Here is a 24,462-nt window from a genome sequence, read left to right as displayed (position 1 = left end):
CCTGTATACCTGATTCCTATAGCTCACAGTGTATTTTTCCAATTGTTGAATAATTGCCCATTTTTAATTACTGAACACTTAAAAATCAGGAAACTGCACATAAAAACTGATTTCCAGGAAAAAAAAAAAAACCACTGAGCCAGGCAGTAACAGCAGGCCCACCTCCTACCTGGTAGAGTTGGGCAGGGGCAGCTGTCCTCTGTAGAGGGGCATGCACTCTACAGTTTGCACAGGTTTGTCTATAACTAGCCCGCCCTATCCTACAATTTGCCGACTTGGCCCTACCACAGGTATTTGATTTTTTGGTCCCTCATGGAGCTGATTCACCCAGCAAGCAAGCATAGCAACTCCTGGGCTTCCTTAAGGGCAATGACCACCACACCCCTCCAATCCGCACGGTCCACTCCTGAGTCACACCCTGGAATATGGCCTCACCCACAGCTGCTTCCTCTTATGAATCTTCAACTCCAGTATCCTGGATCTGGCCATGACCTCTCCCATAGCCCCAATCCACTATGCTGCGGTTCTATTTTTCTCTCTGCCCACCCATTCCTTCTGGAACTCCCTTCTCTCTCTGTACAGCATCCCAAGTACTTTTTCATCTGCGTCCTCAGTGACCCCATCCCACTCTCGCCCAGCCACTCCCTATTCCATAGGTACAACCAGTACCCACAATCTACCTTTCTCTATCCTAAGCCTGTAAAGTTGAGCACTGTAGAGGAAAAAAAAATGAGAAGCCTGGCACCACCAAAACTTCATGCCAACCTCAGCAATGCCCATTAGCTCCCCCTCCCATTCCTTCCCCTCCACCACCTCCAAGGCACCCCATGCTCCACCTCCACCTCCCTCACCTAGTAGAGTGCCCTATCTCATCCTGAACTGAGAAAACTAAAGCCACCAGGTTTGATCTTTTATTTATCAACAAGCATCCTTCCCCTCTTTCTTCAAATTCTGATGGTGGTACCCAGTCACTCAAACCAATAATTCAACTGTTATCCTTCACTCCCCCAACCACAGTACTCTCGGCTTCAAATCCAGTCAGTCACTAAATTCTGCCTTGGTTTGCTTTCTAAATATTAACCCTATCTCCTCCAGTCTTGCTCCCTTCAAATCCATCCAAAAGCTGCCATTAGGCTGAGCTCTCTAAATCAGCGTCTTAACAAGACACTCCTCTATCTACAAAATAGAAGCCAAACTTCTTAACCTAGCATTCAAGGCTGTCCATGATGGGGCCTTATCTCTTGACACCATCTTCTTAAACCCCATGCTTCCAACAACACTTGGTTCTGGGGTGCCCCTGCCTGTGCATGCAATGCCCTCTACCTCCAAGAAGACTTTGCTATTAGCTTCACAACACAGGCTCACCACGATCTGATCTGCTCAAGTGTCAAGGCAGGGACTGTGCATTCACTTTTGCATCCCCAGTGCCTAAGGCACACAGCAGGCCATCAATATGTATTCACTGCATGAGGATTTCAAGGGTGCCACCCAATCAACAGGGCCTGTCAGATTAGTACCTCACATGTAAAAGCCTGCGCCTAGCAGACCTGGGCTTAACCCCAGCCCAGGCTTTTCCTAGCTGAGTGTCCCTAGGCAAAGTGCTCAGCCTCAGTTTTCCCATATGTAAAGTGTGACTTTAAAAAAACCTCACACATAAGGCTGATGTGAGGGCAGGACAAAATCTGTTTAAGTGCCTAGTTGTACATCTGGAATACCGTATGCAGCTAATAAAGAGCTGCCATTGGTATTTTAAAAGTTACAACTGAGGTTGTAGTCAACCCTTCCTATCCTGTGTGTGCTGGGTGTGAGCAGCTCAGGCCATCTCTTTTGAGAGAAAGCTCCCTGCCTTTTGGCCATTTTACTCTTCATTAACACCTCAACTAATAGACAAGTGGGAGAAGAAACGTCCTTCTGTCAACATGACTAATGACATATTATCTTTCTGTGCTACTGTTGACCCTCTGCCAGCAGGACAGTGCTGACTCAGCCAGCACTGTCACCTGCCTCTCAGGTGGATAGCAAACAAATGTGAACACGCCTAGCTGGGGCCAGAGCTGTGGTCTGTGGCCTGCAGAGTTCCTCCCGAGACAGACGCCTGTCTCAAACAGAAACTAAAGCTGTGCTCCTGTCATCACCAAGCCCTCAGAATAACTCATTATGCCAAGGCACTAAAACAGGGCAGTTAGACACAATGAGAAGGTGGAAATACCTGAGGAGTTACATATCTAAACTACTCCACACAAAATCTATTTTTTAATGAAAAAAATATGCTTTTGGAGCATTTCTGTGATTAAGGCACTGAATTTCCCAATGCCTAAGGTAGAAACACATAAGTAAGTCCCTGATGATAAGCTGACAGAAAACAAACAGATACACAGCTAAGTCCTGTCCTGATGAATCTCATTAGAAAAGTAAACCTCGAAGGCTGGGGGAGCAGAGACGTTGACAGATTGGGAGACCTGGGAGGGTTTCACAGAGAAGGCAGCACTGACATTGGAGAATAGCATTCTGAGCAGAGTGGACAGCATCGAGAGAGGCACAGAGGCTGGGAGAACTAGTCCTATCACTGAGTGACAGAAAATTAACAAGTTAGAAACTAAGTGTATTGATCACTTTAATTTTTATTATACCCTATTTATGTATGTTTTTGTTGTCTCAAAATTTCTCACACAAGTAGTGAGAATAAAATCTAGGGAAAATGTCTACATGTAAAAGCTTTTTAAAGAATACTTTGAAACATAAATCATTCCTGCTAGAGATCTTTCCGGAGCAGATGGCCCTTATGCTTTTGGCAGAAGACATAGGGTTAAACGAGAGACATAACATTTATCTACTACTCCCTGATGGGAAAGAAGGGTGTCTGCAAGAACCAGGCAGGCTCTCACCGTCTGCCTGCCTGCCTTCCTTCCTGCCTTCCTTCTTGCAGCAGACACTGCAGAATGCCCACCCCACACCCGCTCCCAACCTCTTGTTCCAACTATTCCTTGCCCACCTGCTTCCCGCTACAGAGGCTAAATTTAAAATAAAATTAAAAAACCAGACACTGTCATTGTCAGCCTTGCTGGTGGCCAAGGCTGGCCTGTGACTCTATCTATCCCTTTCCTCTCCGCTAAGGGTACCAGCACGGGACCAAGTCACGGGGAAGTCATACAAGCACCCAGCACTGCTGCTACCTTCAGGCTTCCTGATGTGTGAGATAACTAAATACCTGTTTCATTAAAGGCATTTTATGTTGAGATTTTTGTTATTTGTAGTCCAGAGTATTTCATATACATTCCTCTGTCTCCCTAGGCTGAACCCTCCACTAAGGGGAAACTACCAGTGAATTGAAACCACAGAAGTTACCTGATGCTTCTCTTGGACCAGATTTACCCTGTACCTATATCTGAAAATTGAAATAAACATTTTAGAATATATAAACTTTTTAAAAACTAAATAAAGTACACATCACAAGTAAATATCTTCTGCTATATTTACCTTACCAAAACCACCTTTTACCTTACCAAAACCACAAAATTTCCTTTTAAACAGTAAGTTACCAAAGAGGGATGGTGACTGGGTTGAAGAGCAGAGATCTGATGTGCTTTGCTCCTGTCCCCATGCAATTTCAGTGAATCACTGTAGTTACCTGTGGTGTGGGGCATAAATAACACTGGCCCCTTCCTCCTCCTGCCATTTTGCAATGAAGTTATCAAAAATCAAGGTATGAGAATAAGTGTAATATGTTATTAGGTAAGACAGATCTATTGTAAAATGCTTGTTTTCCCTTAATTTTTATTAGCATCCATTTGTAACGGAAATATGTATAGTTTCAGAAAGCACATGAGAGCCTCTTTATAATACCGACCTTTATAGTCAAGACTAATGATTTCCTCATAAGCTAATCACTTGATATGCTTTGAGAACAGGAAAAAATAGTATATAACAGCTGAATAATTATGAGCGGACTTACCATGGGAGTTGCTATGAGAAAACAAATGCTCACTGCTGTTCAGTGAGCTTCCTATTGTTTCCCGAGACGGATGTGCTTTGACTTCAAGTATGTATATAAGGATTCAGCTGTGAGTTACGTCCCGAACGTAAGAAATCCAGCACCAAAGAATGGGTGTCACTAATCTTTGAAAGATTATTCTTGAATGAGCTCATTAATATTTAGTGACCCCTTTCTTTAAATGATATTTAGGGTCAGTGCTCTTTTTCTTTTCTCTTTATTTATTTGTTTTTGAGACACGGTCTCATTCTGTCACTCAGGCAGGGGTCATGGGTGTCTCTCTGTGCCCCTTCACAGAACAGATGCAACTTATGGTTCATCAGGTGGCTTTTGGTGCAGACAACACTGTCTCCCCATGTCTGACCTTGAGGCAGGAAGGTCCAGTGATAAGGAACACTGGCTCTGGAGCTAGACTGCATCACTTCAAATCACAGCTCTGCTACTCTGCTACTTAGCAGCTGCGTGGCCTTGGCAAGTTATTTACCCTCTCCGTGTCCCAGTACCCTCACCTGTAAAACAAACCGGTTTATGTGAAATATAGCTATGGTTGTAAGGATTAAATGAGTTAATCATGGGAAGTGCTTAGAGCAGACTGAGGCACACTGCTCATAAAATGCTATCATTATTATAATTATCAATTACGCAGGTTTCCTCTCCTAAATTCTAGGTCTCATAAAAACTTCTGCCATGACTCAAGTATTTTACAGTTCCTATACTGCAGTTCCCCTTTCCAGTCCTCCCTAAATCAATAAATAATTCTGCTGCCCACTCCCCATCAATAAAACCAAAAATCTACATCCTGCAAGTACTGTCCACTTTACCCCCAAGCTATCTTAGTATTTACTGCTACCACTATAGTCAAAGTCACCAGCAGCACTTCACTAGAACCTCTCAATAAAAGCCTCTCTCCCAGTCTCCCTGCTTCTTCTCTTCCTATCATCTAATCTCTAATCACCAGGCAGAGTGAACTCTCTAACATAAATCAGGTATCTTATAGGCTTATGATCTGCCACACTTCACTGATGAAAATCCATCCAATCTCCTCGCCAGGCCCTCCAGGACCCACCAATATCCTCACCTGGATTTCCTACTGCTCATGCCAAGGGTTCCAGCCGCACTAGCCTTCTTTCTGCCCATAAACTCACCAAGCTTATCTGCAAACCTTCGCAGGAAGCTCTGCCATATTTACATGGCTACCCCACTCCACTGGTGCAAATATCACTTCCTTGGAGAGGCCTTAAATAGAAATCTCCATTTGCATCACTCTCTACAGCACTTCCTTGTTTTTTGGAGTTCTTTTTTTGGGGGGGTTTTTGTTTGTTTTGACACGGAGTTTCACTCTTGTTGCCCAGGCTGGAGTACAATGGCGTGATCTCGGCTCACAGCAACCTCCATCTCCCAGGTTCGGGCAAATCTACTGCCTCAGCCTCCCGAGTAGCTGGGATTACAGTCGTGCACCACCACGCCTGGCTAATTTTGTATTTTTAGTAGAAACGGGTTTTCTCCATGTTGGTCAGGCTGGTCCCGAACTCCTAACCTCAGGTGATTCGCCCGCCTCAGCCTCCCAAAGTGCTGGGATTACAGGAGTGAGCCACTGCACCCGGCTTCTCTGTTTTGTTTTCTTTACAGCTTTTGTAACTACCTGAAATTCATATTTTCTTATCTGTTTTCTATCCTTACCTAGAATGGAAGCTCCATAAGGACAGAGATTTATTTGCCTTTCTAGATAGAACAATGCCTGAAGCACAGCCAGCACTCAACAGTAAGTATGTGGAGTGAATGAGGGAAGCAGGGAGAAACTGTCAGGATCCAGCAGAGACCCATCCCTAGTCCCCATTCCTGAATCAAGATGTCTCTGAAGCCTGACACCAACATCCCATCAGAAAAGCCAGCTATTCAGGAGGAGACTGGAGAGCTATAGCCTTTGATCCTAACTTATTCCTTGCAAAGCCACTTTAATTTGATACTGACCCATAGATGTTTATAATGGTCAATCCCCAAACTAAGTTTCCCAAAATACAATCTCTCAGGTACTCAAATCAACACAAAGGGAAGTTTCAAACAACCCCCTCTGAATTGCCTGAGTTCATTTAATAAGGACACAAAAAAGATCCCAGCCAAATTCATCCATTTTGTCTCATTTCGAAAAGCTGGGAAAATGCAACTGACAAAACAGAAAAACTTCAGTGTTCAAAGGTTGCTGGGGGTGAGGGACTGTGAGTGTTTTAACCAAAGAAAATCTGCTGATCTTTTTTCCTTAATTGGTTCTGGGAATCAACAACTGACCACAGGAGGGTAAGTGTTTGGAACAGCTTTTCCTTATTATCAAATCCTTGATTACAATGATTAAGCCTAGATTTGTGGTTCTACTAAACCTCATGAAGCAACCTCACAGAGTGTGTGTACAACTGCAGCACCACTCGTCAAAGGTTCACTCAGGGACTTCAAGTCATAAAATTAGCATCAGAGAGGGTCAACACACAGAGGGACTTTGTTGACACCACTCAGGTAAGGAAACTGAGGCTCAAGAGAGTACATGATCCGCCCAAGGTCACAATGCTAGTGTTGGACAGGACCAGGACAAGAACCCAGGGCTGACACCCAGGCCAGTGCTGTTTCTGCTCCATCATGGTGCCACCATACACACAAGGACTACAGACAGCCCAGCTCTTCTTGGTGTCATGTTCAAGCTCTCCCTCACAAGTCTGGTTCAAAGCCATTACTAAATCCACTCCTCAAAAGGGCTGAAAACTTCCCCCAAGATGCCCTTTAAATACGTATTCAATGCCTGCTCTGCACCAACCACCCTATTAAGCAGCAGGAATGCAAAGAAAAGATGTGTTGCTTTAAGAAACTCGCTTTGATGAGGGACAGAGATAATTACAAAGATGCAACAATAAAGTCTGAAGTGTCTCCAGAGACCACAGAGGAGATGTTAGCTCCGGAGCTCTGTCCAGTTGGATGAGGAGCAGTGAGACAGGCAAAGAAGTGAGAACAGGCAGAACGACAAAAAATGAAGACTAAGAAGCATGAAACAATATGTCAGCAACTAAGGGCAGCTAACTGGGGCTGAAACACAAGGCTGAGGGAAGGGAAGGTGGCAGGGGTAGGTGAAGTGCAGAATGCCGCCAGACTGTACCCTGCAGGTGCGGGGAAGCCACCATTGCAGGCAATCACTGTCGCATTTGTGTCATAGAAAGATCACTCTGACCAAGTATTGAGACAGGATTTGAAGGAGGCACAAATGAAGGAGTGTGGGCCTCTACCACAAAAGTCAGTATTGATAACAATGATCAAGCTGTACTGGGTACTTTCTATCTCCCAGATACTGTTCTCAGCACCGTCTACAGAGTAACACATTTAATGTTCATACAACTTCATAAGGTAGGGACTATTATTACCTTCTTTCTACAGATGAGTAAACTGAAGTAAAATGAGAGACAAGTTACCTATCCAAGGTGTCACCACGAAGAGGACAATCTCCTAACAACTATGCATATTTCATCTTCAAGTAAGAGGATCTGGCCTGAATGGAGACTTCAGTAGAAGAGACTGAGGTGGGGGTGCTGATCCATGCAGTCATCACAAGTTAATGACCAAGCTTTGTGTTCCCAAACATCCTGCACACTACCCTGCCCTCTCGCTCCAGAAAGAGAACCAAGTCAACCCACAGTAAGAATCTATGCTTCAAACACAGCATATATCACCTTACTTTTTTTTTTTTTTTTTTTTTTGAGACGGAGTCTGGCTCTGTCGCCCAGGCTGGAGTGCAGTGGCCGGATCTCAGCTCACTGCAAGCTCCGCCTCCCGGGTTCACGCCGTTCTCCTGCCTCAACCTCCCGAGTAGCTGGGACTACAGGCGCCTGCCACCTCGCCCGGCTAGTTTTTGTATTTTTTTAGTAGGGACAGGGTTTCACCGTGTTAGCCAGGATGGTCTCGATCTCCTGACCTTGTGATCCGCCCGTCTCGGCCTCCCAAAGTGCTGGGATTACAGGCTTGAGCCACCGCGCCCGGCCTATATCACCTTACAAAAGCTCCCTGTCTTCAATGCCCTCCTCCCTCCCCAGCCTAAGCCCCACAGCAGTGAAAGCCGGAGTCCTGCTTTCCTACACCTCAAATGCAACAAGCCTCTGACAAGGGCCCACAGCAACTCTTGGCATGCACATTCATGTGGCAAGTATTAGATGCTAGTCTTCCAAAGACCTGGCACAAATACCTGCTCAACTGACTAAAGCCTACCTAAGGCCTTTTCCAGACCTATGGAAAAGAATTGCAGTCAAGAACAATGGGCCCAAGATAAAAAGAAGAAAAAAAAAAAAAGACAGCCTCTAGGGCTATTTTTCAAGATCTCACAAGGATCACCAGGACTTCGGTGTCAAGAATCAGGAATGTGCAGCCTATATCTTTATTCTCCTTTAATACATCACTTTATCTCTCTATACTTTAGCTTTTTAGACGCAAAATGACAGATTAGATTTGTATAATCTCTAGGCCTCCATTCAACTCTGACAAAAAAATGAAAATCTAGCAATATTTTGTAAAGTACATATCCACTGATCCAGCAATTATGCTTCTTGAAATCTATCTTAAAGAAACATTTGCACAGGTATACAAAGTAATACATACAAGAACTTTAAATCCAGCATGGCTCACCATTGCAAAGAATTAGAAACTATTTAAATATCCAGTAATAGGAGAAGGGTTAAAAAATAAATAACAGTGCTATATCCAATACAATGGAATACTATAGCACTTGCAATAATGCAGTAATACTTCTATATATATATATATATATATAGGTATGAAAAATGTCCAAGATAAGGTGTTAAATAAAAAGAACAAGCAGCAAAACAATTTATATAGTGGGAGTCCTATTTTTGTTTTAATAACAACAAATACATGCTGATGTATGAAGAAGAAAACAATCCATAAGAATACATCCTAAAAACAAAGGGAATTTTAAATGTCTTCACCACAAATAATAAATATGTGAGGTGATGGGTATGTTAAGTAGACTGATTTGATCACTCCACAACATATACATGTATCCAAACATTATGTTATACCATATACATGTATACAATTATTTGTCAATTAAAAATAAAATAAAAAATTTTAATAAAATCAAATTGTTAATGGATTATATCATTTCAAGGAAATCAAGTGACTCTTCTTTTTGTTCTTTAAATTATTTTAATCATCCAACACATACTACTCTCAAAATAAGATAAACACAAGACAACACCATAGTCAAGGTCATCTGCACTAATAACATGAGCCTCAATGGCATTTATTCAGCATCTTCCAGATCAAGTCAAGCAGTCAGAACCCATGTCACATCCTGAGAGGTTTGAAGCCACTTTCTGGCCCTCACAACAGCTCATTTGACTCAGGCACCTGGTTCTCACCACGAGCCAGTGGACAGCCTCCTGATTATCTCTTCCCAAGAAGTGGGGGTAGACTGCGGAAAGAAAGGTGCCCATGGTGGCCAGATGGACAGAGTCCTCTCCATTCAGCCACACAATCAAGGAGTCGGTCTGGAACATGCTGTAATTAGGTGTAACATCACCTTCCACTCACCACATGGCAAATCCATTCCTTGGGGTTTTTAGAAACAAAAACACCAAATTTCTTCCAACTGAGTCAACTTCCCTGAAATCTAAACATTATAGTCTAGATCAAAATTATGAGGAGGGAAAAATTTTAAATATTACATCTTATTTTAGGAGTCCAAACTATTTTACACTACACACACACACACACACACACACACACACACCCTATTAGATGTTCTAAAATACCACATGCAATAGTAAATTACCATTTCTGTCCACTAAATCATACCCAAGAGAAAGTTAATGGATATCCAGAAGTTTCTCCTATGCATTTATGAAGATCTGGCCCATGGTCTCATCAACCCTCATAACTATCTTATGAAGCAGAGGGCAAACATTTCCAGCCCTGCATTCTGAGTAGAGTCCTAAAATAGGCGAATTTCCCCTAGACTTCAGTGAGCACAGTGAAAAGCCTGCAGCACTCACTGGATCCTCACCCAGAAAGAACGCAACACCTCACTCCATGGCACAGCAAGACCACGTTTGGGATCTGTCATCATCCCAAAGAAATGTTTACACTGCTATTTCTGACACTCTTGTGTAAATCTCAACAGTGGCTCACCCCTAAAATCTCAAGTCTGTGGTAAAGGGTCCATTTTAAAGAAATCCCAAGTACCTGTTTGTTACAGTACAAAAGATGCAAAATTCTGGCAATGAGAAATTCACTGGAAGCCTGTGATGTGGAGTCCAGGTGCTCCCTTTCCGCTAGGAGCCCCAGGAAAAGGGAACTGGGATTGTGGAAGCAGGCTCATTTTGCTGTTTTACCATACAAAAAGCATGACTCAATCTTTGTCAACTCTCCTAAAGTTTCACTAAGCAAATGGTTTGTTTTTCTCAAGGACTTCAGCTACTTTTTAAAAAGATATACAAGCAATGAGTTTCAAGTTACTCTAGAATAATAAATATTCTCCAAGTATTTGTCTTTGAAAGCATCCTCTACTCCAGCACAGGACGATGAAACTAAAATTCATAGTATAGAACAAACATAAATATACATTCATATTACTCAGAAAACTAGAACCCACAGGGTTACCAGGGTCACTGCTGGTACATTTTTATAAATTTAATGATCACATTCAACTAAACAAAACCAAAAATAAGCAAACTCTTCCTACTCATAACACATCTGGCTGTCCATCTTCCTCCCAAGCCAATGCCTACTACAAAACTTGTCAGGTGTTAGTGAGCATCTTACAAGTTGAACCCAAGGGTACCCCACAATCAAGGAAAATATGCCCACAGAAAGGAGGACAATGCTTTGTATTTGGCGTCCCACAAATTTATGAAGCACAACACAAGGCGGCATAGTAGAAAGAGCACCAGACCGGAAGGGAGAGGCTCCTAGCAGTAAAAACTTCAATGATGCCATCTCCCAGAGCATCCCACCAGTACTCTATCTTTTCCTCTGGCCTAAACCACTGCAACCAGCCCCTGCCTGCTCTCCCGGACTCTATTCTCTCCTCCGCCCCAGAATGATCTTTCTAAAAACAAAGATCTTTCCATACTTCACCTCTGCTTAGACACCTTCCCTGAGGCTCCTCTGCCTACAGGCAGTTCATCTCATTATCTGTCATGGCATTCTGCAGAGGCTCTTCACACTGCCATGCCTCCTTGCTCCCAGGCAGGCAGTACAGCACAGCATACCAGTAAATGCACGCATGTTGCAGGAGTTTCATGCTTGCTCCAGAACTAACCTTGACCAAGGCTCTTGAGCCTTTTAAATAAGTTTTTTACGATTCAGTTTCTGCATTTGCCAAGCTGAAATTGTAACAGCTACAGTGAACTGTTATTCCATTTTAGAGAAATTATTTATGTAGAGCACTTAATACAATGCTTAAAACTCAGTTAAACCTCAATAAGCAGTGACAATTATAATTATTATTAATACATCACAGAAACTCACTAAATGTTTCTTAATTGAAGAGACTCTAATCTCCACTAACCCATTATAATTATTACTAATATGTCACAGATACTCACTAAACATTTCTTAACCAGAGACTCTAATCTCCACTAACCCCAGACAAATGACAACTTCTCTAGGTCTCAGTTTTCTCATTTTTAAGTATGAGAGGTGAGGAGAGGTATGGGGTGGGGGCTGGGGGACTAACACAGAAAACAATTAAATGCTAAATTGTGTGATGGTAACAGAGTATTTGAGAATTAAGAATTGTTTCCCTAACTTGAGAAATGTATAGATCAGCACTATAAAGGGGAAATATTCCTTTGGATCCCCTTTCCCCTAAGCATTCACTTAAATTACATTTATTATAATGTTATTGAAGTATGTCCAAACATAAAACTTATGTTATGTCTTCTCTATGCTTTAGTTCTTATACAACTATAAGGTAAATAATATTTAAATCTGGTAAAAACACATAAAAGAAAGCTCAACATTAACATGACAGATAACAATGATGCAATTTAGCAGACACTGTATGGCTGCCTGCAATGTATTAAATACAACAGCGGCATGGAGCAGGTAGCCTGCATTCATATTCTGCTTACTGACACCAATGTGCGCTGTGACCCCTTCAGCTACCCAACACTTCTGTCTAACAAATTGACATGAAACCTTTGTTCATACAACTTCCAGTCATCTTCTGATACCAACAAATCATTTCTGTAATAAGTTCACATCTGTTCTTCCCCCATTAGCTAGAGACAATTAAAGGAAGGCTCAAACACAGTCAATAAAGTCTTTTGGCACTGCTCATTTATAAGGTCATCAAGATGCCACAGAATCTGTGATTTTTTAAAAAATGTATTATTGGCCAGGCACAGTGGCTCACACCTGTAATCCTAGCACTTTGGGAGGCTGAAGTGGGCAGATAATTTAAGGTCAGGAGTTTGAGACCAGTGAACATAGTGAAACCCCATCTCTACTAAAAACACAAAAATTAGCCAGGCGTTGGGGCACACGCCTGTAATCCCAGCTACTCAGGGGGCTGAGACAGGAGAATGGCTTGATCCAAGGAGGTAGAGGTTGTAGTGACAAGACTGTGTCATTACACTCCAGCCTGGGCGACAGAGTGAGATTCTGTCTTAAAAAAAAGAAAAAAGAAAAGTATTATTGAAAAGAATATTAAAAATGAAATTCTGGTTTTAAAAAATAACTGCCAGGAAAACATCTTCAAACTCCAGTTGAAGAAACATTATTTTGGCCAGGCATGGTGACTCACACCTGTAACCCCAGAATCTTAGGAGACGGAGGCGGGCAGATCACTTGAGGTCAGTAGTTCAAGACCAGTCTTCCTAACATGGTGAAACCCTGTCTCTACTAAAAATACAAAAATTAGCTGGGTGTGGTGGCGTGCGCCTGTAATTCCAGTTACTCAAGAGGTTGAGGCAGGAGAATTGCTTGAACCCAGGAGGCAGAGGTTGCAGTGAGCTGAGATCGTGCCACTGCACTCAAGCCTGGGTGACATAGAGACTTTGTCTCAAAAAAAAGAAAAAAAGAAAAAAGAAAAAGAGAAACATTATTTTAAAATAAATGGATCTTGCCACAGTATCCAGAAAGATGTTAGACATCTGAGATCTAACTCTGTGCTGACACTTTCAGTGCTTTACACATATTCTTTAATAACTCTATAACCCTATAAAGTAGGTAACACCTAAGGAAACAGAGGCTTGAACAGAGTCTCCAAGTGTTGGGGCAGCATTTTGAACTCTCTGAATCCAGCACCTCTGCTCTCTGCCCTTTCAAGACAAGCCCTAAAGAACCTCGGCAGAAGACAACCAGCAGTGGACAATATAAATCCAGATGAAGCCAACCAGATGGGAGTGAGGGACTGAGAGAGAAAAGGTGGCATTGTGAAAAAAGAAATGGCAGGACTTGGCAACAAAATTCAGAGGAGAAGAAAGGATCAGAGGTAAGTCCTTGGACCTTTGAGATGGAAAGAATAGGTGCCCTGCCCCCTAGAAATGGAACTTCTGGGAAAAGCAGTCAGTTTGGAATATGAGACCTAAATTAAAACATCGTTGGTTTAAGGCAAAAGGGACTTACCACAAATAGAGATGGATATTCCCTTAACAGATCACAGCTGGAGATACTAAACTTGAAGTCATGTTCATAGAAAATATGTTTACAGTGCATGAAGATTCTTTCAAAGATAAGGCAATCAAAGGTGTCCAGTACAGAAGAGATGGAAAACAAAGACTGGCAAGACAAGGACACTGGATTCTGAAAGAAGACTTTGTGTCAACAATAGCGTCACTAGATTGGTGTAGAAAAGTCTGACCATAGGAAAAGGAATTACAATGGCTAAGAAACAGGGCCCACCTACCCATGTTAGGACTCATCGATGCATCTTTGTGCCCACTATGTACTAAATACCGTCCTAGGTCCAGCCGTGAAGACCTCTGCACTCATGGAGTTTATGTTTTCGTTAGGGAGAGAGACAAAGAACAAAAAAGCAAGTATATGGTCTGGAGTTAGGTAATGATATATGCTCTAAAGGACAGGAAAAACTAAAGCAGAATATGAGAAAGAATGATGTAGGGGGCAGGTATTTGAGATAATGCCATCTGGCAATCAACAAAAGATCAACTGAACTCTTAAGAGGAGGTGGCAAGGTGAAATTCAATTTTTTAAAGCTATGAAGCCTTTAGTATACTCATTTAAAATACGTGCTGCCTACTACTACATGAAGTGCTATACTGGTGCTGGAGATTACAGGAAAACACATACATTTGAAGGTATCTGAGAATTGGTACACACTGAGGAGAAAACCAAGGGCATGTGAAAGGCTGAGGAAGTGCAGAGGGGAAGCCAAGGTTCCTGTGGGGCAAGTAAGACAAAACAGTGTCATCCTATGAATGACCTTTTCCTCTAAAGTTGCTTCCAACTTGAATATTCTGACTATATTAGAAAAGGATTGATGTTAGAGCAGTGATATGCTTAAGGGAAGAGAAAGAAGCAGAGGGAGGAAGATTTTTGTAAGATTCGGCAACATTCATTCAACAGATAAATAACTGTTTATTGAGCAAGACCTACTGGGTGCCACAAGGGTGAGATTCTGTGCTCAACAAAGGTAAGGCCGGGCGCGGTGGCTCATGCCTGTAATCTCAGCACTTTGGGAGGCCGAGGTGGGCAGATCACGAGGTCAGGAGATCGAGACCATCCTGGCTAATACGGTGAAACCCTGTCTCTACTAAAAATACTACAAAATTAGCCAGGTGTGGTGGTGGGCACCTGTAGTCCCAGCTACTTGGGAAGCTGAGGCAGGAGAATGGCATGAACCCGGAAGGCAGAGCTTGTGGTGAGTGGAGATCATGCCACTGCACTACAGCCTGGGTGACAAAAGTGAGACTCTGTCTCAAAAATAAATAAATAAATAAACAAACAAATAATAAACATAGGTAAGCAAAAACACAGACATCTCAAGAAGGTTACAGTGAGACTGTCTTTGTTAACACAGAGCCAAAAAGGATCAAACTGCGGGTAGTGAGTGAGGAGTAGGTGGATGCATAAAGGGTAGTGAGACTATCACCCAACTGGAACCAAACTGAAGATGAGGGATCTGATGCAAAAGCTTAAAACATTAGTGAAGTAACCATCAAGTCCATAGCTTAGGAGTAGTTTAACTGTGGTGCCCTTTTCACCCCACACTAACCACATCTGGATTACAATCATCTGCTTCCTCACAAAGCTGTGAATCATGCCTCCTTTAATCTCTATATTCCCAATAACTTGCAAATAATGGAATCTCAATAAATGCTCGGCTAAGGCCAAGTTATAATGACATGAGTAAAATAGGAGAGACTAAATAAAGGTTTGATGGGTGTGAGAAGCGGGATAGAAGATTCCTGTTAGGTGTCCAAAGTAATTGTATTTGGCTGACATCTGGATGAACAGGACCCACCAGCAACTGCATCTAACTCACTGGATAGCCCTGAGAAAGTCACCTCAATCCTGAATCTGAATTTGTAAAATGAAGATACTGGCGCAAACCAGAGGTTGCAGGCCTTTCAGTGGAAAGAAGGTGGCTGTTATAACACTGAAGCCTGGAGAGACTGTATATCTTTGCTGCCCTGGTAAGGGGTACGGGCTTCCCCTTAAGCTATGGTTCCAAACAAATTATAGAGAGGAGAACACGCAGCTGGTATGGCCACCAAAATAAGGACCTTTGAGGTTTGTCAACAGGAGACCCACTTGTGATGTGGCAGGTAAGGAGACAGGGGTTTGGAGCAGGAGCAGCAGAGAGCAGTGGTAATAAGTTATACAGATCTCAGAGGTGAGACAACAGATAGTCCAAGGAAAAAATGGAAGGGATGGAACAGATATCTATGTTTTCAAGGTGGTTCTCACGTCTGGCATGCACACACTCAGGCACCAAAACACACAGTAAGTCAGGGAGAAGCAGAATTCACACAACCTAAAAACTTTAATACTAATTTAAGAGCTGTTAGAGCAATAATAATCCATTAGCAAGATCACCTGTAACCTTTGAAAAGCTTGTTTATTTACCGTATTTACAGAGTGCCATCAGACTATATTTTGAGCTTCTGACAAGTTTCCATTTAGGATCACAGAAAGACCTGACATTTCGGCTTGGCATGGGAAATTATGTAATTTCCCATGCCAAGCTGAATTCCCCAACATTACAGGAAAACCCACAAACCCTGCAGAAGGGAGTGAAAAGCCAATCCAGTCAAAGGAAATCTTCCAGTTCTACAAAAGAAAACAAACAAACAAATACCACAAAGAGCAATGAATCATTTCTAGTGAATAACTTTTCACTCTATCTTTAATAATGTTATTCTGAAGCCCCTGAAAAGTATTAAATTACATATTCTATATTCCTGGTGACATCACTGCCTAAAACTACACAACTTAAAGCAGTGAGTGAGCTGACGACTGGTAAGTGAAATCTTTAATGACGTGAAAGGCCAGAAAAAAATCATGTTTGAAAATGCCTGCAGAATAATAAAAGCCTGAGGGAACCTGATGGCTTTGCTGCTTCTAAGCTAAATAAAGCCTGGGGGGCTTTGCAAAGGTCCCAGTGAGGATAATCTCTATGATTACACAGAGTAAACATCCAATCCATTCCACAGGAACCCAGGAAAGTTAATCCAAGAAGAACACCACCACTTAAAATATTGAGAAAAACACACAGTTCTGATTGTTTAAACGCTCCATCAGCGCTGGAGAAGGTATCAGGTCATTCTAACAAGCCAGAACACTTTTGACTAGTGTTTCTGTGACAATGATTTGGCTTGTGTTAACTAAAGGACAAGCAAGATGTTTGCGTTCCAACGCTCAGGCCTTACACAGGTCCGATCCCCGACTCCCAGCAGTCTCCTTACTTCCTGTACACCTTTGGATTATTGCACACTGACTTCCTGCACACACCTGGGTTTGAGACACCTTCCCCCTGAAAGGTTACTCTAGCTAAGTTCCCGAGACAAGCTCGAAGGAAGTTCGCAGTCCCCCTACTCTTGGTCAAAGCACCATCAGCACAATGTCACTTGACAAGTTCGGCGGCAGTGGAGTGATCAATTTACATAAACAACTTTGAAGAGATAACGCATCACTGCAAGGATAGAAAGTCGGCAGGACGGCTGTGGCCGCTCCAGGAAAGGAGGCTGCAAGGCTGGCCCGCGGGCAGAGCCTCTGCTGACGTTCACCGCAGCTCCCACCACGCAACAGGTCCACGCAGGCAGGGCCCGGGCGGCCGGCATCTGGGCACCTGCCCCCAGCGCTCCAGGCCCAGCTCTCCCCTGCCCCCATCCTGCGTCCACCCCCGTAGCCACTGCAGGCCAGCCGGCCAAGCCCACCCGCGATAAAGCACGGAGCGCATTCCTCCCAAGATGCCGAGATAGTGCGGCCCGCTTGAGCGCTGCCCAGGTCACAAGGTCCTCCGGGACAAGCCTCGACCAAAGGAGAGGCGAGCCCGGCCCTTAGTGAGGGAACGATTCCGGGGAGTGGAGGGGGGCGGGAGGCTGTGCTCTGTAGCTTCCAAATGGAAACAGCCCGAATCACCCGGCTTCTCACCTGCCCGGGCACAAGTGCCAGGTGTCAGTACCTAGACATGGATCTAAGTTACTTAACAGTCCAGAACGTTTCTCCAATAGCACGAGCCCCAGTGACTACGCGGAAAATATTCGGTCACTTTGAATAAAATGAAAAGGAACTTTTACTGGGAAAGGATGGAAGTAAAGAGACACGGGGAGAAAGAAACAGGTGAATGCATAAAAGAGGGACGGTTCCTTCTCGCCGGACCCGGAGGTGGAAGAGGGGACGAGAGAGGAGGGGAGCGGAAGGGACAACAGACGAGAGGGCAGAGCGCGCAGGTGAGGCCGGACCCTTACCTCGGGCAGCTCGCGGAGCTGGTTGGCGTCCAGCAGCAGCTCCTCCAGGCTCCGGGCATAGCGGTAGATCTCCTCGGGGACATAGACCAGGGAGCAGTGGCGCTTGTCGATGCTCTCCACATGACGGTTGCACCGCCACAGGGGGATGCAGTGGAACATCGCCGCCCCCGCAGCCGCCGAGCCGGGTCCCGAGCGGCGGAGACCCGGGCTCCGAGCCCGCTCTGCCCGGCGGCTCCGCTCAGCCCGCTGCCCTCTCCGCGCTCGTTGTTGGCTCTCGGGCTCGCTCGCTTCTCGCGCCGGTCTTCGCGGTCGGAAGCGCTTCAAGGAACCCCGGGCTGGAGCCCCTGCCCGGTCCCTGCACCCCCGCCCGCCAGCCGGTGCCACCCCTCCCACCCTCCAGTCGCCGCCCCCGCCGGCGCGCGGAGCTTCCTACTCGCGGCCGCCGCGCGGACTGAGCATGCGCACCAGTGGGTGCGCGCCGAGGGCGTTTCCCGGCGAGGGATGCTCCGCTCCGGGTTTTCCCGGCGGCCTGGATCCGGAGAGGGTCGACAGAGCTGCGGGCCGGCTGCTGCAGGTCTGCTTACTCCGGCTGGGACGGGGACGCGTCGGGCCCTTTGAGGAAGGCAGACTGTGAAAGGACTTGGGGCAAAGATGAGGCGGAGCAGAGGCGGCCTGAGCAGAAAACAGAACAACTTTGATATTTAGTTTTATTTAACTCGCACTCATCTCCTTGCTCCCCTTCCCCAAAATAACTTTCTCTTCCGGGGTCAGACAGGACCGCCCCGAAAGCGTACCTTGCGCGCCTGGAGCGCCAGGCGCTACGAGATTCGGTGTAGTTTTGAGGTGTTTGCACCGCCCTCGCTGCTGCTTTCGTGGCTGCCCGTGTGCCCGCTGCTCACGGCTGCTCCAGAAGTGTGAGCGGGCCGCGCCTGGCCCCTGCCCTGCCCTCTGGTCCTCGGGCACCGCCTGCAGGCTTTGTAACTTGGGAGCACATCTCCGGTGATCATGGTTTATGCAGTGAGTGACAGTAAATCCTCCTCCCTGTACCACCAAAGGCATAGGAGTCTGAGAGTCTGCGAGAGTCTCATAGATGTGGTTGCACCTGGCCAGGAGCCCAACTGCAGAAATAAGCAGGCAAAAGCGAGTTTCTGAGCCAGTTCCAGCCCGGCCCAGATGTTGGCCCCTGACAACTAGCTGGGGCTGGTGCGGAGGGAGGAGCAAGAGAAGAGGGGCAGGTCGAGGCTGCCAGGTGAGCATCCTCCATACAGCTCCTGCTTTTCTGCTGCAACCCCGGTCCAGCCCGGATGACCCGGGAGGCTAACTATTGGGTTATAACGACCATTCCCTCGCCCCGACTCATTCTAGCGGACCACGGCCGGAATCCTGAACTGCCCCTCTTCGCCTGTAACTGTTTGCAACACAATCCCCATCTCCGAATAACAAGATTTTCTCCTTTCATGAAGGTTTGCTCAAGTCAAGGTCAGTAACAATGATGAATCATTTCTTCGGGGGCTCCTCTGACTCCCCACCCGGCCGCCCCTTCGTTCCACACTTTCCCTTTCAAGCATACTCAAACTCCAGGTTCCACCTGTGGCCTCTGCCACGCTGGCTCTCCCACCCTCACTCCCGCCCTCCAGCTGCTATAGCTAAAATCTGGAGCCACGGAGTTCACTTTTCTATAGAAGACGAAGCTGAGCATGCTCAGTGGCCAAGACAAAGTTTGGTCGGAAACTAGTTTTTGCATTAGACTCTCCATTGGCTCCTTAGACTCTCCCGTATCTTACAACTGGGCACAGGAGGGTTTCCCCGGTGAAATGGAGAAGAGGACACTTGGTCTTTTCAACTCTGCTAGGAGGGCTCCTTTCTTCCCAGTCCGTAAGGAGGAGTCTGACTTTCATTTCTACCCCAGCGTTATCACCTTAACTCTCATTCCAGTCCATGCCTAAACTCCGTTGCCCAACCCACTTCTCCCTCTCTTTTGTTTGTCCTGATTTGATTCCTGCATTCTCACAGAGGGCTACCTGGACTTTGAACCTCCACCCCACTTTCTACATTCTTGCATTCCAGAAACACATATGAAGCTCATTTCTGCCACCCTTCCTAGAAAACTGGTTCCTGACAGAGACATGTAAAAAGGTTAGTAAGTCCCTGTCTTCAAGTTTTCCAACTGCTTAAAAAAAAAAAAAAAAAAAAAAATTAAAGAAGGCTGGCTCCCTCCATTTAATCTAATGTTGATTTCCAGAGATTATCACACCAGATTATTTTAACAAACACCAAATGTATTTTAAAGACGTGTCCAGTCTTTAAAAAATTCAGACTTCAATAAGCATTCCTTGTGTGCCTCTCCATGATGCTTCAGTTTCTCTGTGTTATTATTTTTGTATCAGCTTAATCCGAAAGAGATTGTGACCTCTTGAACAACAGATACTGTCTCACTTGCTTTGTAGATCGGGGAATCTGCCACAATGCCATATGCACAGTCAATGATCAACAGTTTTTGTTGATTGAATTCTGTGGGTAGTCAGTAAGAGAATTCTTGACTTTCCTTGTTTCCAAGGATCTGCCAAGAATTTGAAACAGCATAGTAAGAGAGAAAAAATGAAACAACACCTTGTCAACTACAGAATAGGGAAGCAATTAACTTTTTATTCACCTGAAGAATTTTAGGGTTTCCCACCTGATATAACATCTAGTTTCTTCCGCCACATACAAATGAGTTTGACTCAATTTAAACAAAGTTTAAAAAGACCACCTAAATCAATTTATTCTTAGAATAATGTAATTCTTCATTTATACTGTGAAGCATGTTTTCACAGCCTTTGAGCTAAAGAGATCTGTGTTTGAACTCTTGTTATGCCACTAGCTTTGTAGAAATTGACAGTTGACTTAACTTTTATAAGCCTCAGTTTTACCATATCTCAAATGAGGATAATGGTTCATGGGATTGTTATCTGGATTAAATGAAATGAAAGATGTGAAATGCTTAGTAGAGTATCAGACACATATTACTTTAATCAATAAATATTCATTATGCACTTTATTCGCCAGCCTCCAGGAAGTTGGGGGCAACATCCACCATCTCCTGGTTGGTCTGTGTAACCAACCTTTTCTCTCTCGAATCACACTCACTTTGGGGAAACCAGCTGCCATGCTGAGCAAATCTAGAGCTCCACGTGCCAAAGAATTGCAGACTGCTGACAACTAGCAAGGGACTGATGATTCTTGGCAGTAGTCATGTGAGTGAGCTCTTGGAAGCCAATTCTCCAGCCCTTGTCAAGCCTTCAAGTGACTGCTGCACCAGTTGATGGCTCGACTAAAACCTCATAATAGCCTCTGACTCAGGACCACTCAGCTAAGCTGCTCCCCACTCTAGCCCCTCAGAAATTATGTGCGGCAATAAATGTTTGTTGCTTTAAACTGCTAAGATTTGGAGTAATTTATTACACAGCAACAAATAACTAATAAAGGTACATACTATGTACCAGGCATTGTGCTAAATACTAGAAATGTAAGAAAAAAACAAGATAGGTCTTAACCTCATGAAGCTTACTCTCTAAAGGCAGGAGAATGATAAATACTTAGTGGTCTGTTGTTGCTTTGTTATTAATTTTTTGAGCATGATATCATTAATTTTTTTTAAGTGAAAGTCCGAAGTGTTAGCTTGTAAGATAGGGTCAAAATGGGGATTCAGAGGTTTGGGCATGTGAATTTTAATGTGAGATACTACCACCTAACCACTAGAATGACTTAAAATTAAAAAAAAAAAAAAAAGACAATCCCAAATGTCACTGAAGATACAGAGCAACTTGGCCCCTCAGAGTGGCTGACACCTACGATTCCAACATTTTGGGAGGCCAAGGCAGAATGGGGTGGAGGGATCGCTTGAGGCCAGGAGTTCAAGACCAGCCTGTGCAACATAGGGAGACACCCATCTCTACAAAAAATAATAAATTAGCCTGGCATAGTGGCATGTGCCTGGAGTCCCAGGTACTCAGAAGGCTGAGGTGGAAGGATCACCTGAGTCTCCTAGTTAGTTCGAGGCTACAGTGAGCCGGGCACTGCACTCAGCCTGGACAACAGAGCAAGATACTATCTCAAAAAAATTTTTGAAAATTGAGCAATTGGAATTCATACATTGCTGATAGAAGTATAAAATGGTAAAACCACTTTGTAAAACAATTTGGCAGTTTATTGTAATCATATGCCTGCCCTGATGATCTAGCCATTCTACTCCTAGGTATCTGCACAAGAAAAAGTGAAAACATATGTCCAAGTAAGGATTGTTTACAAATGTGCAGAGCAGTTTTGTTAATAATAGCCCTAAACTGGAAACAATCCAAACATTCATCAACAGATGGATACAGTGTAGTATAGTGAAACAATGGACTAGCATTCAATAAAAAGGAGAAAGCTATTAATACATGTAACAATGTGCATAAATGGCAAAAACTATGTTGTATAAAAGCCAGACACAAAAGAGTACATACTATATGATCCCATGTATATAAAATTCTGGAAAATGCAAACTGACATGAAGTGACACAACCTAAATCAGTGGCCTAGAACCTATTAGTTGGGTTGTAGGAGGGATTGTGGTGATAAAGATTGATGATGAAAACCAGGGAATTTGTAGGGGAAGTGGGAGATGGAAATATTATACATCTTGATTGTGGTGTAGTTATGTGTGTATATACTTTATTCATCAGACTGTATACTTAAAATAGGAAACATTTATTATATAAAATGTATATATCAGTAAAATTAATTTTAAAAATTAAAAAGTATACAGGTGAGTATATCCAACAAGTAGTTGTAAATTACATCTAGGGTTAGTCATGTTGTATTAATTGCTCAATAAATATTTACTTGTTCACTACATGCCAGGCACTGGGTTAATTTGCTGGAGAGACAAAAAAGAACAAGACAGGGCTTTCAGTCTTACTGAAAGAAAGGCAGCTATCAAGGAACTTATAAATCAGTACTATTGTAGTGTAATACAGCTGTTGTTCTTAATCTAGAGAGGATTACCTTTTGTCCTACAAAAGATTATTTGAGTGACCCTCTCAGGTATTTATATAACAGGTCAAATAGCAAATTAAATCTTAATGATATACAAATCTGGATAATAGAAAGACAAATCGATTTGTATATGAATCCCAAAGCCCTCTCTCAGAGAAGAAGCACTCAGATCCCAACTCATGATTCTCCAAGGTTGAGTTTATGGATATTTTCTAAAGATTATATATCCCTGCTATAAGGGAAGCCTACAGTCAAACAATTTGAGAAACCTGAGAGCCTACAGAATTACATGGATACATTAGTTTAGAAGTCAGCAATGTTTATGATCAGAACTAAAGTCATTACCCTAAAATCTCTTTGATTCATATTATTATTTAAGTTGAAATTCTATCCCCATCCCTTGCTTTTTAGTGGAAATGTTTAATCCATTTACATTTCATATAATTATCGGATGATTTGGACTTAAATCTATTATTTTATTATTTGTTTTCTGTGTATACCATCTGATTTTTGTTCCTCTGTTCCTCCTTTTTTTGACATCTTTTAAGTAAATAAATATATTTTATAATCTCTCTTTATCTATTGGCTTTCTAGCTATCATGGTTGCTCTAGGGAATATAATATGCATCCTTAAATTTTCATAGTCCAGTTAGAGTAAATATACCAATTCATATAAACCCTTGCATATGATCCTTGCAATTATCTATATCTGTTTTTCAACTCTCTGGTGCTTTATGTTACAATTTGTATGCAGATTACATTTATATGTTATAAACCACACACAAAATTTTATGTATTTTCTTTTAAAATTCTTTTGTATTTTAAGGAAACAAGAGGAAATAGTGGTCTTCATTTCTATCTTGTGTCGTGTCTCTTCACCTGGAAGTTTGTTAAAGATTTATCTGCAGATGTCTTTATTGTACCTTAATTCTTTTTTTTTTTTTTTTTTTTTTTGAGACGGAGTCTTGCTCTGTCGCCGGGGCTGGAGTGCAGTGGCCGGATCTCAGCTCACTGCAAGCTCCGCCTCCCGGGTTCACGCCATTCTCCTGCCTCAGCCTCCCGAGTAGCTGGGACTACAGGCGCCCGCCATCTCGCCCGGCTAGTTTTTTGTATTTTTTTTTTAGTAGAGACGGGGTTTCACAGTGTTCGCCAGGATGGTCTCGATCTCCTGACCTCGTGATCCGCCCGTCTCGGCCTCCCAAAGTGCTGGGATTACAGGCTTGAGCCACCGCGCCCGGCCTATTGTACCTTAATTCTTTATAGATATTTTCAGTAGATATACAGTCCTGGATTGACAGGTTTACTGTTTTTTTTTCCCCCAGCACTCTAAAAATAATTCATTTTCTAATGATTTCTTATGAGAAGTCAGCAACAACTCAAATTGGACCTAATTTGTATGTAATGTATCATTTTCTCTGGCTGCTTTTAAGATTTTCTCTCTGTTCTTGGTTTTTGGCAGTTTAATTATATATATCTATATTTATCTTGATTATGTTTTACTGAGCTTATTGAATCTGTAAATTT

General features: G+C 43.4%; 1 protein-coding gene across 2 annotated transcripts in view; it reads right to left on the bottom strand.

The window, feature by feature from the left end:
- LRRC1 (leucine rich repeat containing 1) overlaps positions 1-18,828 on the bottom strand; it is a 130,438-nt gene extending 111,610 nt beyond the window's left edge. The window contains exons 1-2 of one of the 2 annotated variants that reach the window (XM_033217474.1): positions 18,714-18,828; positions 17,920-18,591 (exon numbers count right to left, since the gene is read on the bottom strand). In XM_033217474.1, the coding sequence (XP_033073365.1) occupies positions 17,920-18,078 (159 nt within the window). In that variant the 5' untranslated portion in view covers positions 18,079-18,591; positions 18,714-18,828. Of the gene's footprint in view, positions 1-17,602; positions 17,641-17,919; positions 18,592-18,713 lie in introns of those variants that run through there. The other variant, XM_033217475.1, reaches the window with a different exon arrangement.
- Positions 18,829-24,462: the final 5,634 nt, after the last annotated feature.

This window comes from Trachypithecus francoisi, unplaced genomic scaffold, assembly GCF_009764315.1.
Source record: "Trachypithecus francoisi isolate TF-2019V2 unplaced genomic scaffold, Tfra_2.0 Lachesis_group10, whole genome shotgun sequence".
Classification (NCBI taxonomy): Eukaryota; Metazoa; Chordata; class Mammalia; order Primates; family Cercopithecidae; genus Trachypithecus; species Trachypithecus francoisi.
Note: the sequence above shows the minus strand (reverse complement) of the source record. Positions and strands in the feature narration are given on the sequence as shown.